At 37.7% G+C, this 19,143-nt stretch overlaps 1 protein-coding gene across 3 annotated transcripts in view; it reads left to right on the plus strand.

Annotated features, from left to right (window-relative positions):
- The window catches only part of LRRC69 (leucine rich repeat containing 69), a 109,248-nt gene that overhangs the window by 68,472 nt on the left and 21,633 nt on the right, over positions 1 to 19,143 (plus strand). For all 3 annotated transcript variants that reach the window (XM_054499129.2, XM_054499130.2, XM_054499131.2), the window contains one exon: positions 17,061 to 17,162. In XM_054499129.2, coding sequence (XP_054355104.1) covers positions 17,061 to 17,162 — 102 coding nt within the window. The remainder of the gene's footprint in view (positions 1 to 17,060; positions 17,163 to 19,143) is intronic.

Below are 19,143 nucleotides of genomic sequence, written 5' to 3' on the forward strand. Positions count from 1 at the left end.
CAGCTCTATTTCATCTGGTATAAACTCTTTATTTATTTTTATTTTTTGAGACTGAGTTTCACTCTTGTTGCCCAGGCTGGAGTGCAATGGCAAGATCTCAGCTCACTGCAACCTCTGCCTCCTGGGTTCAAGCAATTATCCTGCCTCAGCCTCCTGAGTAGCTGGGTCTACAGTCATGCACCACCACACTCGGCTAATTTTGTACTTTTAGTAGAGACAGCATTTCTCCATGTTGCTCAGGCTGCTCTCGAATTCCTGACCTCGTGATCAGCCCGCCTCAGCCTCCCAAAGTGCTGGGATTACAGGCATGAGCCACTGTGCCTGGCCATAAACTCTTTCATCTATTTTTCTGAATGGTGTTGGCATTCAATGATTATCAGATGATTGAATCATTTTTTAAATTTCAGCTTATTTTTGAATTCTGGGCACAGGAGATTCCCTGAAAGACTTATGGCTGTTTTTTCAGTTCATTTTATAGAGAGGAAAAATGTCTGACAGGAGATTGCTTTGGTCAGTGAATGTGTGGAAGCAAGTATAATGCATTCTGATTCTTCTCTGGTGTTGCCAGCTACTCATGGCTCCATTTTATCTCTCTCTGTTCAAAGCACATCTCCTAACTAGGCTATAGTTGCGTAGGATGTAGGGGAAGAGGGTGAGGGATAGGAGGAATAGTGTGGCTATAGGGTAGAGTAGGTGGTTTAGTCCACAGAGCTGCTTGGTCCTGAGAGAGTATAGTAATCTCTCTGTCTATTGTTCCCTGATCCCATTATTCTCTGAAGGACTCTACTACCTCTGTGTTTTGAATGGCCTTAATTATTTTTGGTGAAAGCTCTTCCTTGGGCTTCCATATTCATCCTGGGTCAATGCTTCCTTCCTCATTTGATACTATCTACATGTGGTTTCTGTTCCTGTAAGAATTTATCTTCCTGTATTTCAGTGGCTATTTACGTATTATTTTAAAAGTTATCCTCTTATCATTTCTAAGTTTTGGCATGGGAGAGAGAGAGAGAGACACTGAGTATGCCTAGTTTTACCATCTTAAAACTGAAAGTACTTGTATCAATTTGCTAATACACTTGCAGTATATTGTCTGGTAGAGATTAATGGAAGTAAAGTAATTGTCTTAATCCATCTAGGCTGCTATAACAAAATACCTTAGACTGGGTAATTTATAAACAACAGAAATTGTTTATAAATTTGGGATCTTCAAGATCAAGGTGCCAGCAAATTTGGTGTTTGTTCAGGGCTTGCACTCTGCTTCAAAGATAGTACCTTCTAGCTATGTCCTTATGTGGTAGAAGGGTAGACAAGATTCCTTGGGAATCTTTTATAAGGACACTAATCTCATTCATGAGGGCTCAACCCTCACAAACTAATGATCTCCCAAAGGCCCTACCTCGATACTATCATATTGGGGATTGTTTCAACATACGAATTTTCCGGGGACACAAACATTCAGACCATAGCAATAATGAAAGAAAAAAAGAAGAAAAAACAAAAGCTGATCCTAACAAGGCCTTTTTATTGAAAGAGAGCAAGAAACATGACTTGCCTACTTTAGACAATGAACTACATGTTAGTGTAGTACCCTATTTTTCTACAATGCCTTGAAGTTATTTAAACATCCCTCATTTGATCTTCACAATTCAATGAGATGGATATTATTACTTCTATTTATAAGATGAAAAACAGGCTCAGGTACTCTAAATAATATGTTAACAGAGGCTGTGTGGAAGAAATGAATTAAATCCTTTCCCCAGCCTGTAAGTCCAGTGCTTTGTCTAGTCTACTATTAAGTACAGATAAAGTTATATGAAAAGCTAAAAAGCAGTATTCTTTTGGTTGAAATAGTGACTTACAGGAAGGTGAAGAAAAGCATTCAAGAACCCCTTGAAACATATAGTCTAATACAGAAGAACAAAAATATACTAAGTGAAATTAAAGGCGCTATGCCTTTGAGAGGCTTTATTTAAAACCACACTGGGCCTTGTATGGAAACCAAGCCATAAGCTTCAACTGACATTCTTTCTGCAGTCCCCATCATGAATCTGACCACTCAAGTTTTAATTTCCTGTCGGATAAGATAAATGGAAGACAAGATCTCACAATTAGGTTTCAAATTATAAACCGCCTTCACGAAATCTTTGAGTATCTTTCGTCTAGTTCACTGCTTTGAGTTGTTGCTTGGTCTGAATACATTGTAAAATGGAATTCCTTAGTTTAAATTGTAGACTATTCCAGGGCACAGGTTGAGAGCTTTCACATCTTTGGTATTCCCTAGGGAAAGTGCCTTTTGTAGAGTCTGGTTACTGCTCATTCCAGCTTTTCTTTGTAACGAGTGCTGCAAGGTTTACAAGTATGGTTGAAAGAACATCACTAGGTATACAGCTCTCCTATCCAGTGGAGAGGTACTAACTATATAACTGGCTTTTAAAACCTGAAAAGACTGTTTTTAAGGAATAAATGACTAAGGATGGGGAGTCTTAGATTGAGAGAAGAGAGAAGTAGAGTTTGACATTTTGCAAAGGACAATTCATTGAAAAATACCCATGAAGGTTATTTGGAGCAATTTATAAATATTGGAGTGACTTATCTATCTGCCAAAGGTGGAGCAGGAGAATTCTACGACATGTTGAAATTGCTGTGCATGTTTTCTTTTGGTTCTTTGGTTGGAACATAAATGGAGTTTAATTAAAGTTACACAGGGAGGAGTAGGGAAAATCTCATGGGGACTCAAACAGGAGATATGGTAAGGCTGGGCAGAGCTCAGAGGTACTGGAGTTAGCATGTGATTCTCAGTTCAAGGAGGAGCTGGAATCCTCAGCTGCATGAACATTTAAGTCATCATACCTGTTACACTTAAATGCAGCATATCTTAGCCATGTTCCAAATGCTTCTTCTGCTTATACCTTTTATCTACTCCTTTATAACTTCAATGTGCACATAGCCCACTGTAAACTCTCCAGTCCCTGACATAATACCTGTTCTATTTCAGCTTCTAGAACTAAATGTCAAATTATTTCCATATTTCTTGGTTTGAATTCCTGAAGAGTATATGATTAGGCCAACCCTTTTGCGGCTAGGTGATTGAATCAGAGTTTGTGGCCAGGCTATACTGGCTTTCTTTGGCTCAAGAGTCAAGCTCTTGTTCAGTTAGTTCAGTTCCCAAGCAGTAGAATTATATAGTGTAAAATCTGCAGATGACAGGGTCTCTGGGTAGGTGGTTGCACTTAGAAAGGGGGACATCAACGGAGTAGGAAAAGTTTGGTGGTCCTATTGTATGTTGAATGGTATTCTTGACTAATTTTTAACTATCTTGAAAAGGACTAAGTTCTGAGTAAGACGTGACACCACTGGAGTTTTTTTTTTTTGAGCAGAGGAGTGATATAATTGGACATACTTTAAAGGACTACTTTAGATGCTCTCTGGAGATGATCACTATTCACATTTTGGCATATTTCCTTCTTCTCCAGTGTAACAATATTTCTTTTACTGAATCTTCTCTTTTCTTTCATGTATGATTACTTAACATTTTGTAGGTATCTCTGTTACAGAATTTATTTCATGGCATACTCTATTTCAGCTGCAATTGCTGTCACATTTCCGTTGCCTCTTTCCTTAGTAGCGTCTTTGGCTTATGGTTTCAGGCACCACCCCTCCCATATATATATATTTTTGTTTGTTTGTTTGTTTTGTTTTGTTTTTTTGAGACAGTCTCACTCTGTCACCAGGCTGGTGTGCAGTGGTGCAATCTCAGTTCACTGCAACCTCCGCCTCCCGGATTCAAGCGATTCTCATGCCTCAGCCTCCTGAGTAGCTGGGACTACAGTCGTGTGCCACCGTGCCCATTTAATTTTTTTTTGTATTTTAGTAGAGATGGGGTTTCACCATGTTGGCCAGGATGTCCTCAATCTCCTGACCTTGTGATCTGCCCGCCTAGGCCTCCCAAAGTGCTGGGATTACAGGCATGAGCCACTGTGCCCGGCCTCTAGGATATATTTTAAATAGACGTATTAGGGTCTGCCAGAGAAACAGAACCAACAGGATATCTCTCTCTCTTTCTCTCTCAACATATTTATTATAATAAGTTGGCTTACATGATTATGGGTTTGAGCAGTCTCACTTCACTAACTGCTGTATACAAGCTGAAGGCCCAGGAAAGCCAGTGGTATCCTTCCAGTTCAATCATGAAGGCCTTAGAAGCAGGAGAGCTGATGGCATAAGCCTCAGTCCCAGTACAGGAGAAAACTGATGTCCTAGTTCAGTCAGACAGAGTGAATTCTCCCTCCCTCCACCTTTTTGTTCTAGTCATGCCCTCAACAGATTGGATAATGCCCAATCACACCGGGGAGGGCAATGTGCTTCACTCAGTTCATCAATTCCCTAATTTCATCTAGAAACACCCTCAAGGCACACCAAGAAATAATGTTTAGCCGAATATCTGGATACGCCATGGCCCAGTGAAGTTGACACATAAAATTAATCATTATAGTAAATAAGTTTAAATATATTTGAAATACTATTATATGTTCTGTTTATTTACTTATGTTTAATTAACTGTGTGCTCATTTTATTAAAAATAGGTAATTATAGTCTTTTTTGGGGGGAGGAATCAGATCTGAATTACTTTATTTGTAATTACAATGTCCTTTAATCAAGGACTGATTGATTACTACATAAAGAATGTACAGTTTAGAACCATAGATGGCAATTTTAAATGGATCATCTCAAAATTATGCTGCACATGTTTATATGTATTTGAACATCAAGTCATTCAGGAATAGTATTAATTCTAAAAAAAGGGTAAATGTTATCAGAGTTTTAAGAGAAATTTTGGTATTCTCTATTAATTTATTTGTGAAAATATTCTAGGAAAGATCTGACAATCAATTACTGTACTTTTTCATCTCATCTGATTCTTAGATATGATCTCAGGCAAATATTTAATAGACTATTCATTCTATTTTACTTTATTTGTATCAAATATGATAAGCATCAACTATACATATATTGAAATATATTTAAGAAAAATTATAGTTCTACGTAATTATATACATTCACTTTAATATAATTAGCAAAAATGACTCTTGATGCCAATAGTATTAGGCTGCTATATAGGTATGAATAAACACTGTTCTGAAACACTGCTGCACATGGTACTCAACAAATGATAACAAATCTATTTGGAATGCGGAAAATTTTCCTTTCAAAAGCAGAAAGTGAACAAGGGGAAATGGAAATGAATAGTATCAGCTATTCTGGAGAAATAAAAGTCTGTAGGTTCTAGCAGTAGAATTGTAGGGTTAAAAACCTGTATTTCTTTCTCTTTTTATCTCAGTCTCTTTCCAGACCTCCTAGGTTTTATTCTCTAACACTAAATGTTTTCTGCTTTTCTTTCTTTTTTTTTTTGAGACAGAGTCTCGCTCTGTTGCCCAGGCTGGAGTACAGTGGCACAATCTCGGCTCACGGCATGCTCCGCCTCCCGGGTTCATGCCATCCTGCCTCAGCCTCCCTAGTAGCTGGGACTACAGGGGCCCGCCACCACGCCAGGCTAATTTTTTGTTTTTAGTAGAGACGGGGTTACACTGTGTTAGCCAGGATGGTCTCGATCTCCTGACCTTGTGATCCGCCTGCCTCGGCCTCCCAAAGTGTTGGGATTATAGGCGTGAGCCACTGCGCCCGGCCTGTTTTCTGCTTTTCAACTCCAATTCTTGTGCTATATGTTTATCGGATTTCTGTGATGGATAAAATATGATGATATATGATAGATGACAGAGTAATAGTTGGAAAGAGTCCAGGCCTAGAGGCCTATTTCATTTCTGTTTGCAACAGCTGAAAACTTGTGTGCTACAATTGATATGGCCCCTCCTCTTTCTGGGCCACTTAAAACAACAGCTTTGATAACTTGTTCTGAGTTATCTTTTATTCTATGTAATTAACTTAGATGACTTTCTTCCTAATAGAAGGAAAAGCTTCAGGGGCAATCCAATAAAAAGGAAAGTTTTCCTAAATTTTCAGGCAGTACAATTAATATGTAAAATTGAGGCAAATGTTTTGTTACCTTTTTGCTTTTATCTTCTGTTTCCTTTTGTCATGTACTAGACAACATTAGGCTGGTGCTCACAAGTTTTATGGACTCCTGGTAAAGATGACGAAAGTCCCTGAAAAATGTTTGCAAAAAGGTATCCTCTGGTGTAAGTCTTTACATTTCAAGGAACATTCAGAAATTTCAGGGTATACGTGATTCAAGACATGAGAGGTTTGGCAGCTCAGTCCTTTCACATTATTTGAAGGGACCTTAGGAACTGGCTTCTAGCAACAGATCTTTCCTTAACTGGTGTCCCTAGGAAGCAGGACTACCTGAGAGGTGACCCTGGGACAAGATTGGCAGGGGGCCATGGCAGTTTCATTCCTGGATGTTTATGTGTACACAATTTTCACTACCCTGAATGCTTTTTCTTCTTCTGTATGATTTCTCCTTGACTTTTAAGGTTCAGATGCAATATTTTCCCCATGTAAACTTGGCAGAGTTCTTGTAATTCACCTAGGTTTTATATTCTGCATCTGTAAACAGAAGCTAATAATATCCTCTTCACTGAGGATTAAATGAGACATGGGATTGAACCTAGGTCTAGCTAACTCCAAAGTCATTGAACTTAAGCAGTATATTAGGCCATTCTTGCATTGCTATAAATGAATACCTGAACCTGGGTAATTTATAAAGAAAAGCGGTTTTATTGGCTTGCGGTTCAGCAGGGTGTACAGGAAGCACAGTGGCTTCTGCTTCTGGAGAGGCCTCAGAAAGCTTTCAATTGTGGTGGAAGGCAAAGGGGGAGCGGGTTGTCTCACATGGCAGGAGCAGAAGCAAGAGAGAGAGAGCAAGAGGGAAAGTGCGACATACTTTTAAACAACCAGTGTCATGAGAACTCACCATCATGAGAACAGCACCAAGGGAGATGGTGCTAAACCATTCATGAGAAACATCTCCATGATCCAGTCACCTCCCACCAAGTCCCACCTCCAACATTGGGGATTACAATTCTACATGAGATTTGGGCAGAGACACAGATTCATAACATATCAAACATAATGCTCAAGATATTTTAAGCTACTACCCACTTTATTTTTTCCTATTCTACCATTTGTATAGCAAACATTCTTTCTAAAGATACCCTTATTATCTGCGTTGGTCTTTTGACCCTAAGCATTCACTACCTTTTATTGATAAATATTATATTTTGGTATGGATAATCAAGCATTTATTGAAAAATATTTATTGAACCACATTTATGTATTAAACTTATGCTAGATCAGGAGATACAAAGAATAAGAAATCATTCTTATGAAGGGACTGAAAGACAATGTGACATGGTCTTGTAAAAAGTAACATTGAATTGTAAATTGGGATATTACAATGCAATGTGGTATGTGTAGGTCTACAGCTTGAAACTAGGGTTTTCTGTTTCCAACAGAATATGAAGCTTTTGAAAGCAGGAACCAGTCTTCTATTTCATTATTTTTAGCCTGGTGTCCTGTTCTTAGTAGGTGTTGGGATTTATCAATATATTTATTGATTTGCTTTAGTAAAATAGAAGCTCTCTATTATATATTAGTTACTTGTAGCTGTATAACACATTACTCCAAAATTTAGCTGCTTAAAGCATCAGAGATTTGTTATTTCACACAGGTTCTGAGGATTAGGAATCTGAGAGTATCTGAACTGGATGGTTCTAGCTCAGGGTCTCTCGTGAGTTGTAATCAAGTTGTCAGCTGGAATTGCAGTCATCTGAAGGCTTGACTGGAGCTGGAGGATCTGCTTCCAAGATGGCTTACTCACATGGCTTTTGGCAGAAAACCCCAGATTCTTAGCATGTGGGCTTCTCAACAGAGCTACCCAAATATTCTTACATCATGGCAGCTGGCTTCCTCCAGAGTAAGTGACTCACAAAGAAGAGAGAATAAGCAGGAATTGCAACGCCTTTTATGGTCTAATCTCTGAAGTTGTGCACATCACTTCTGCTTTATTCTATTCATTAGAAATGAGTCACTAAGTCCAGTACACACTCAAGGGGAGGAGAATTAGGATCTACCTCTTAAAGGAGCAGTAACAAATAATTTGTGGATATATCTTAAAGTTACCACAGTACACTAACAGCACAAAATGTACTCTATTATTATTTTCTTTTTGAGCTTTGTAGGCTGAGGGCAAAACTTCAGAAAATAGGAAGATGAAGGCAGGGAAAATAAAGAGGGACTGGGAGAATGCACAGGGTAGTTTAGAGGGAATGAGGGTCTGGCATAGGGCAAAGAATCTACACAACCTGGGAATGTTATGTTCTGATGTCTTAGGTATTCATAAGAAGGGGGCTAAAGAGAATGACAGTGAGAGATGGAAGTGGGGAAAGAATGAAGAAGAACAAAATAACTGAGAGAAAACAAGGACAATTGTGTGGAAAGTGAAAGGGCAAGAAAAGAAAATAAAATAAAATACCTCTAGGAAAAAATCTCTGGAATCAGGCAAAAGCTGTTGCCCAGTTGTGAAGCAAATAAGCCCATTGGAACTGTCCAAAGGGGCTATTTTCTAAAATCTTTATTGTATAGTATCTAAGTATGACTATTTGAGACATTTTTATGGTGATTCAGGTGCCAATGCTGAAAAGAATGAATTAAGATTCAAGAGTAGAACAATTTATAATTATTTTAAAGAAAATATATGGAGAAAAAAAGATAAGAATTGCTAGAATTTTTTTGTATAAAAGATTTAGAAATAAAGTTGTTATCAGAGACAATAATTATATAACTGAAGAGTCATTGCTGGGCAAATTATGAACACATTTAGGCTATGAAAAGTGAAATATAAATGTGTGATGAAACCAAGGCAAGGTGGAATTAAAATTCCATCCTTCCTCATTCCCCTCCTAATTACTTAGTGGGGAGAGAGAAAGTATTGAAGTCATTTCATCTTTTTGACATACAGATATAGAGAAATTTCATTATAATCTTGTGGCATGTTTAGATATCAGAGATACAACATGTAGAACTGACATAACATACATGCAAACTAAGTGGTCAGATAGATTTACTGCTTTAGTTGTGTAGGTCAATTACACAAAGACAATTTATATGACCAGGATATTATTTAGAAGAAAAAGAGATAAAACTCATACAAATAAACTGGCAAGACTTAGTTAACTAAGTATCAAGAGAGACATTGTAGGGTTTAGACAATGCAGAGTTAATAGAAAGAGGAGTACCTTAGAAACATCAATAGGAGAAAGAAGCAATTGATGAATGGAATTAGGCATATGATTTAACTTGGCAGCAATGGTCCTCATGAGAAGGGAGTGTTCAAAATAAGGAAAGTTCAAGGGATGTAACTAGACTGTTAAAAAGCAGAGTACAGACTTTAAAGATAGTCAGTGGAGGCCCAAAATGGGGATTTTTGTCTTACTCTTAAGCGTTAGCTCAGCTAAGAGGGAAGAATGATGATGATCTTTTACATCAAATATGAAAAAATAAAAGACTATCAGCTTTGATATTGACAGGCACATTTTCCTTCATATCAGGGGAGCTATTTTTGGTCTATTTTTCAACATTTAAATGAAGAAAGGGTTTTCTAGTATTTCTTTTGGTTATAAACATAGTTTTCTAAATTGGAAAATTTAGGAAAATATAAAAGTTCATAAAAATAAATTAAAACTATACAACCCATTACAACTGTTAATATTTTAGCACATTTCTATGTTTTGTTTTAATATTTATGATTTAAAAGATATTTTTTAAAAACAGTTTTGCATACTGCTTACTTTACTCAATATCATATCAGGACAATTTTGTCATTAAAAATCTCTTGTAAACATCATTAAATTTATTACCTATTAATTTTTGAATAAATTTTAAGGGGCATAAGATATTTAATCCTAATATTTACTGAAACATTATAATAAAAAATAGAAAATAAATGATACATGTTTAAATTATTAATGGTTGAAACTGTTGACTACCTACTGTGATAATAACAGGTAATACTAATTATTTACTCTGCCACAGGAACTGTTCTAAGTACTTTGTATGGATTACATCATTTAACAATCATATTAACCATAATGAGGAACCTATAATTATTATTCCCATTTTACTTAAAGAGGTTTAGTAATGTGGCTCAAGTTCTCACAGCTAGTAAGTATGGAGCTGAAATCCAAACAAGGCAATTTGACTCCCAAGTCCATCTTTCTAAATCTATACATTTTGCATTATATGTTTAAGCCTTGCATTAGGAACTGGAGATAGAATGATAAGGAAACCACAGAGGGTCTGCTCTTTCTGAGCTGTAGTGTGTAGAGAAACAATTATTACCAAATAATTAACATTTTAAATGTATAATTACAAGCTGAAATCAGCACACTAAATGAAAGGAACATAACTCCATAATAGACAACAGGAGCCTGACTAAATAAGTAAACTGGGGAAAGCTTCCTGGAGGAGGTGACACAAGCTGACAGCTGAAGAATAAACAACAATCAGTGAGGTAAAGGGGAAAGATACATTCCAGACAGAAGGAATAGCATGCAGAAAGGCCCTAGGGTGAGAGGGAACATGAATGTTCAGAAAACTGGAAGAAATTCAGTGTGACTGGGGCTCACAGATTGTATGGGAGCAGGCCGTGGCCCAGGAATGTAGGGCATGCTAAGAATTTTGAACTTTAAGGACAATGGAAATCTCAGAGTTTTATGTAGGTGGTGACATAATCAGATTTATTTTGAAAAGATCTTTCCATCTGAAGAATGACAGACATACTGGAGGGAGGCCAGAGGGAATGTGGGGTGGATTTCTGGTAGACTTTTGCTAAAGTTGAATAAGAAATGAAAATAACTTGGTCTAAGGTTGTGGCAGGAAAGGTGGAAAGACCTGAACATATTTAAGAGATATTTAACAGGTAAATTTGAAAATGGTGATGGAGTTAGTATGTTTTCTATGGGCTGAGATAGACAATACTAGAAGAAGACCAAAATTTAGGAGGGCAGATCATGAGTTCAATCTTGGAAACAGTGAGTTTGACATGTGAATATTTTGAGTATGCAGTTGCCTATTTAGTGTGGAACCAGAGTCTTTGCCATAGAGATTTAATCAATTTGATGAATATGGGTAAAAAAAAAAAAAGAAGAAGATAAAGTGCAAAGAAAATGTAGTGGGCTCTGGGGAGCACTATTTCATGACTGGGCAAAGAATTATGAGTTATCAAGGAAAATTTAGTTAGAAGAGCATGTTAACTAGATTGGAATTGTTGGCAACCACTGAGGTATACTGGAAGTTGGTGATGATGAATTTATGGTGATTCTTGTCTTCCCTGAGGTATGACTCTGCAAACAGCACCACAGAGGCAAGGAAGCCTGGTGGCAAGAATGACCCAGAAAGGTTTTGTAAGATATGTGAAATGAGAAGGTTGAGTGTCAGAGGATTCAGGCATATGATAGCATAATTTACCATTCTTTGTTTTTAAACATAGAAAAGCGTTTTTTAAAAAAAATTTAGGCTTGGCACGTGTCTCACACCTGCAACCTCAGCACTTTCGGAGGTCGAATTGGGTGAATCGCTTGAGCTCAGGGGTTCGAGACCTGGGCAATATGGTGAAACCCCATCTCTGCCAAAAATACAAAAAATTAGCTGGGCGTGGTGGCACATGCCTGTAGTCCCAGCTACTTGGGAGGCTGAGGTGGGAGGATAGCTTTAGCCCAGGAGGTGGAGGCTACAGTGAGCTGAGATCATACCACTGCACTCCAGCCTGGGTGACAGAGTAAAACCCCACCCACTCATCCCCCCACCCCAAATTTAAATAATTCTGAGAAATACCTTTTATGCATAAACGTTTGTCTCTTTTAAATATTTCTTTTGGAGATATTCCTATAAGAATTACTCAAAGAGTAAGAATAACTTTCAGCCTTTTAAATGACATTGCCAATTTGTTTCCAGATTCCCCTAATCTTGTTTGCATGGGGGCAGTGGGTGTTCTAATTTTTATTCTTTGTGTTTTGACAGGCTAGAAGAATGTATCCTTCAAATTCTTCTTTCTTACTCTCTTTCACCTGCTGTGTCATGAGTAATTTTCTTTGGTTAAGGTGCATATCTCATGCACATACGAGAAGGTCTTCATGTTGGTTTGGAACAACAAAGAAAACTTTCTGGTTATTGAGTCTTTGGGTCATAAGCACTGCCCCTCTCAAACCACTAAAGATCTTACTCCATTTTGTTGTGATGTTTTATGATATGGACAAAACTGAGACCAAATTGTTCCAAGAAGAAGGAAATGCAAAGGCCCCAAGGTGGAGAATGCTTGGGAAGAAAGCCAATGTTACCACAGTGGAGAGAGACAAGAGAGAAGTGGAGAAAGAGTGAGAGAGCAGGTACTGGGAGATGAGCCCAAAGAGATAGTGCAGAATCCAAATCATAACCACGTCCTGAAGCCAGGGTGAGGAGTGTGCATTTCATTTTGAGTGAGATGAGAAACCACTGGGTGGTTGTAAGAGGGGGAGTGAAGTGGTGTGATTTGCACTGTAAAGCAATTGCATGGTTAGGGTTGGCACACACAGGCAGGGTGGAAGTAGAGGCCTCTTTGGGCTACTGGTTCTCAGGTAGTTTAAGGGCAGAAATGGGGTCTAAAGCAGGCATGGGGTGGGGACTGTGCGGTGACACAGATAAGCCCTTCCAGATCAGTTATTTCTATGCTGATGTCTAAATGGAAAAGCCTGAAGAGGACTCTCCCTTCAGCTTTAAGGCCTAGGGTACAAAAGGCGGGGCAGGGCCTGAGCTTGGGGGCCTTCATCTGCTTCTCCCTGACTAGAATGAGGAAGGTCTCAGTGTCTGTCTGTCTGTCTCTCTCTCTCTCTATGTGTGTTTGTGTGTGTGTTTATAGCCTGGGAGTTTAGTTATCTATTTCTCTCCAGGCTTGGCTCTTAGCCTCTTTTCTTCAACTCCCTCTAAGGATCTTCTCTTGGGACAAGTATTCAGCAGATACTGAAGGATTATGACTCTAGGTCACTTTCTGACTATTTTCCCTCCCTTTCATGCAGGGTGTGTGAGACAGGGGTTCCCAGCACAGATATTTTTGGCTTTCTTATGTTCAAATGATATCATCAGCCTAATTGCTCCACAATTCTGATTAGATATCAAATTTATCATACAGTTTCTTGAATTTCCCATTGGTCACAAATAGTATTAATATCCTTTAGAGTTATTAATTAAATCTAAGTTTTGGATGCCTTAGCCCCCACACTTGAATCTTATCCCCCCTCCTTGAAACTCGACCTTAAGCCTATTTGGAAATCCCAGTTCTCACTAAAGAGTAACCCTGTAAATTTTGAGATGCTTTGAAGAATGCACAGGGATTTGTCATACCCTACTTATTGGTTCTATTTTTGAGTCCATGTGAAATCTCAGCTTCCTCCCTCACCCCCAGTTTACTTTATAAATGCTCCTGATAATCTAGCCCCCTTCTGATCTCCCTCATTACTTTGGGCTAGTCTGAAGCAACAGAAGGACTTGCTAAATTTGTATATTCTTCCTGAGGCCTGGGGCTTTGTGGGAACAATTATAAAAATTTACCAAGTCTAGAGAAGAAGGCCTTCGCAAATCTTGAGTGCGCAGGGAGAAGCAAATGTGTCTGGTGTTTCTGAGAAGATATTTGTTTATTCATAAATCATTTATTGAACATCAGCTCTGTACTAGGCATTGAATTTTGAGCTTGCATTAGTCACATAAGTCATAGTGTTTAAAGAGACCAAAGCCTGATAGATGAAGATGGACTTTTCAACAATGATTGTCTCAGAGTATTTATAGGTAATGTGATTAATTTATATACCAGGCCCAATGAGGAGACAAGGAAACATTTGATAGAGGCTGGAGAAGCTTAGAGGGGTGACATTTTAGTTTTGAAGAGATGACCCAGGTGTAGAATGAGTTAAAAGGGTATGGCATGAGTCATAACTGTGAGATAAGATACAGGCCTGTCATGAGATCTCTAAGTACCTCTGAAAGCTTAAAAGGGTAAAGATGGGGCTTACTAGGATATATGGTTGGAGAGTCAGCCAGGGAGAGCCAAGTATGACATATGAGGGCTTTGAATTTATCCTATGGACATAAGAGAGCCTTGAAAGGTTTTAAGCAAGGTTGTTATATGACAAAATTTTCCTTTCAGAAAACCATTTCTTCAGCAAAAGTTTGCGCTGAGATGAATTCAAGTACCATTGCAACAACTCACATAAGACAAAGGCCTCCAATGAAGGTGGGGTGGGTAGTGGGTGTGGCCAGGAGTAGGAGAAGATTGTGTGGGGGTGGTGAGGAGGTGGATGGGATGGAGGGTGGAAAGAGAGGTTTCCAAAAGTTTTAAGAAGGTAGAATTGACAGGACATGGTTAGAGACTTGAAGTGGGTGATGAGAAAAAGGAAAAAGCATAATTTGGGGGAAACATGAATTTAGGCTTAGAATTTAGAACTTTAGGTGCCTGTGGAACTTCCAGTTGGAGAGGTCCATTGGACAGCCAAATATTTGAGACCATTACTCAAGAAGGCAGTTGACATAGACATCTTAGCCTCAAAGTTCCTTGAATCCTTCATTTTAAGGAGCTTCCTCAGTCTTCACTTCAGCAAACCATATCTATAGTCAAGTCTAGATCCTGACATCACCTTCACATGCTCTAAATTTGAAGAATTAAGGTCTGGTATGGCAATGTGACCACTGGTTCCTTGTATGTTCAAGCTATCTTATTGCTTTATATCCATATCTTTTCACTTAATGACTCAATGACATGAAGTCACTCAATGAGTCATTAAGTCAAAGTCATTGAGACTTCATGTCTTGCCACGTCTTCTTTTCTCCTAGTCCATCAGAGTTGGTATTGTTATTCCTTCCTGTAACCAGTCTAGACTGAAAAGGAGCAGTCCTGCCCTTTAATATTTAGTACACACAACATGCTCATTCTTTTACTTTCTGACATACTTATGTTGCAAACTCTTTATGTTGGATCTGGGAAGCTGAATGCTAAAGTGAAGCACATAATTGTGCAGACAGGGGCCACCACTAATATATAGATTACAGTGGTTCCCTCAGCACTTCTGTATAATATATTTCTGTCCAGGTTCCTTTACTGAAAACTGTGGGACATTTCAAACCTTCACTGCTTTCTTCCTGTCTCCATTCACACTGATACCCTGCCTCCGAACTCAACTGACATATGGTCTTATTCTCTGCTTCAAACAGTTGAAGGGACTATGTCTGACTCCTTTAACCATCCAGTGTCTTCAAACTTATTCAGGTTCACTTAAATGCCTTTTCCTCTGGTCACAAAGGAGGAGATAATTAAAAGATATTAATATTCTAAGATCATTCTGTGTCCTTCACCTGCTCATTTCTGTTTTACTTATTCCTTCTTTCTCCTTTACATTAATCTCTCTGTATTGGTTTTTTCTTAGAGGACTGTGAGTTTAGTATAAATTATGGAATGATATCCTTTAGGACAAAAAAGGAAAGAATGGTGGTTACATAGAATGAAGCACAAGGAATAACCCTTCTCATTTCAGCACACCGAGTACTGACTTAGAGCTGCCATTGGGTTCAACTCTCTAGGTTGTACTCATGAGATTGTTAACATAGGAAACGGAATTAAGAAAGTTAGAATGTCTGTTTTGAGACCAGGACTCAAGGTGATACCAACATACACTTGAGCTTTGTATTTTATTTAAACATCTGCCTATGTTGTGTAAGATTTCCTGTACTTTTGAAACCTAATGACATGATATCCCAGATGTTTAAAATCAATTATTTTTAATTTGTTGCATGCTTGCTACGTTTCAAATTCTGGGCTCAAATTATGGAAATATCTCTAATTTTCCTATAAATGTTGTGAGATTCAGTGGTGTGGACCCACTTCACCCAGGCTCACAAGAGCTAATTTTGCACATTCCTTCCCAAACTCTGTGTTCAGTGACTTGAATCAGCTATAGCAGGAGGGTTTACACTGTGGAGTCAACACTCGCTGCAAATTGAGGCTTTTTATTTCTTCATTTCAAGGACCTGGTTTACTAGCATACTACTTAAGATAGGTCATATGTCCCCATTTTACAGCTGAAATTTAGGTTCAGAGAAATAACTCCCTAAATCAGGTTCACTGTGAAAGCTACATGGGTTTTTGGGAGGCAAGGCAAGATATTCTGTAAGAGAGTAAGACATTGTCTTTTCTCTTCTTTTCTCTTCTTATTCTCTTCTTAATCTTTTCTTTTTCTACTGAAGTTGTAGAGTGCAATTGGATTTAGACTTTCTCCATAGAAGTTTAAATATCCTTGTGAACTGTATATCTTCCATCTTCTGTTTTTTTTGTTTGTTTTTGTTTTTGTTTTTTTTCTCACTCTGTTGCCCAGGCTGGAGTGCAGTGGCACAATCTCGGCTCAGTGCAACCTCCACCTCTGGGTTCAAAGGATTCTCCTGCCTCAGCCTCCCGAGTAGCTGGGATTATGGGCATGCACAACCACACCTGGCTAATTTTTGTATTTTTAGTAATATTTTCTTGGTCCCTAATAAATTATAATGTGAACATTTTGATGTTCTTTTATTTCTTTTACTTTCCTCATTAAACATAAATGGATCATAAGACAGTCTTTGAGATCTAGAGGTTGGTGTATGTTAGGATGTTATTTTTTGTTATGCTTGGTTTTCTAATAAATATATTTGCAAAATGTTCCCAACACTCAATTTATTAATGCTTATTCTATTACTAACCAGTTCTATAATCTCAAACAAGTTTTCTTAGTTGTTCAGAATGGGGATATGACCAGTGACCCCTAAGGTCATGGCCATTCATGCCACCATTAAAATTCTTATGCTTCTGATAAGTAGAGTATGCCCCAGTGTGCCCCTAAATTACTTTATTTAGGACTTATATCCACATTAGTATTTACTGTGGATTTTTAGTCCTAAATAAAGTAATTTCGGTTTAATTTTATTAAAGTTGTAGCTTTAGAGGTAGTTTCATTATTTTGTTGCGCAATAAGGTTTTAAATTTGTTTGAAAAGTTTCAGGATCTGAAGCTGAGGGAATTCTACTGTGAGGGAAACCCACTGTTCCTGCAGCAGCCAGTGATTTCTACACAGCGGGAGAATGTCTGGAGTCTACAGGTGAAGACTTACCTCATTCACTTAAGTCTTCAAACTAAAGGCACAATTTAAATTTTAAAGCATTTTCTTTTAAAACATTCTTGCCAAGCCAGCAAATGATTAATGTAATCCTAGTCCATTGGCAATGTGGATCCTATACATAATATTTTTGACTTGCTTATAGAATCCAATGAAATCCTAAGTCACTCTGATTACCAGAGTGACTTAATTCAGAGAAATGGAAATATTTTGTAGGACGAATAAAAGAGAGAAATTTATTTTCACTTTAGCCTTTTCAGTGTTATTTAAAGATGTATTGATTTGTTCTTAGTGTAGTCTTTACCTCTTTCACTCCCTTTTTACTTGTCTGTATCCCTAGTGGATGAATGAATATGATCCAGAAACTATGTTCACTTCAGCAAAACAAGTTAATGGCATTACAAGAAGGAAAAGGAAAGCATATTACAAAACTCTTTGGTAATAGACAAGTCAGAGATCACAGATCCTCCCACATTTGGCTATGATTCTCCATCAAGAATTTAGATTTCTGAGATCCATTGGGTCTGTAGCTAATGTGCAGGATTGTCATAAGACTTTTAGGATTTGTATGGGATCAACTTTCCTGGCTGCAGGAAACATCCAATCTTGTCCAGTGGCTTACTTTGTTTTTTTTTTAAATTAAATTATTGTATGAATTAAATTATTGTATTGTTTATTGCAGAAAACAATAACATACAGATGAGCAATGGAGAAAATCAAAATTTCTTACACTGACTTTTAAAAAGTTTCTTACTACAAAAGTAATACAAGCTCCTGTAGAGAAATTAGGGGAAAAAAAGCCAACAGAAGTTAATAAAAATACTAAGAAATCAAACTAATACTCTATGACATTTATTCTTTTAGAACTTTTTATGCATTCAAAATATTTTTGTAATTAAAGATGAGTTCAAACTCTATACACTATATAGAGTTGTTTTTCCACTCAGTTATTGTGAATAGCTTTCCAATCAGTAAAACAAAACAAAATAAAACCAGACCATGACATCTTTTTTGATGAATACATGGTATTCTGTATATGATGATATCATAATATTTTTAACTACTTCCCCACTGTTGGATGTTTAAATTATTAATAATTTTCTGGGCTTTTAGCCTTTATAAACAAATATACAAGGCTGGGCACAGTGTCTCATGCCTGAAGCCCCAGCAATTTGAGAGGTCATGGCAGGATGATTGCTTGAGCCCAGGAGTTTGAGACCAGCCTGGCCAACAGAGTGAGACCCCATCTCTACAAAATTTTAAAAACCTTAGCCAGGCATGGTGGTGTGTGCCTGTGGTCTCAGCTACTCAGGAGGCTTGAGCCCAGTAGGTTGAGTCTGCAATGAGTTGGGTTCGTGCTACTGCACTCCAGCCTGGGTGACAGAGTAGGATACTGTCTCAAAAACCCCCCCCAAAGTCAAAAAGCAACAACCACAAAAAGCAAAGCGACAGTGACCATTCTTATAGTAAATTTTTAGTTCCTGTGCATATTATCCCTAAAAATGTAACTGCTGGGCCAAAGAACTGACATCTTGTAAAGTTTGATTTACTTTTTTCAGATTCCCTTTCACAGAATATTTTCACAAACAGCATTATTTCTTACTCTTCTGTAACAGAAAAACATCTTATTTGAAATTTAATAGTAAATAATTTGAGTAACTGTTGTATTTAATTTTTTATTCCCTTATAACTTATTTTTTCTCCTTTCATCAATCATTTCAGTATAATAATAGTAGCTAACACTTATTTTATGCCTATTATGGACAAGGTACTGTTCTAAGCACTTAACAGGAATAAACTAATTTAGTCCTCTACTAACCCTAAAAAGATAGGTATCATTATTGACCACTTTTTATAGATATAGAAATGGAGATTCAGGGAGGTCAAATAACTTATCTGAGGTCACAGAGCTACTAAGTGTTGGGACAATGATGCCAACTTAAGCAGTTGGGTTCCAGACTCC

This window comes from Pongo pygmaeus, chromosome 7 (genome assembly GCF_028885625.2).
Source record: "Pongo pygmaeus isolate AG05252 chromosome 7, NHGRI_mPonPyg2-v2.0_pri, whole genome shotgun sequence".
In the NCBI taxonomy this organism is placed as follows: Eukaryota; Metazoa; Chordata; class Mammalia; order Primates; family Hominidae; genus Pongo; species Pongo pygmaeus.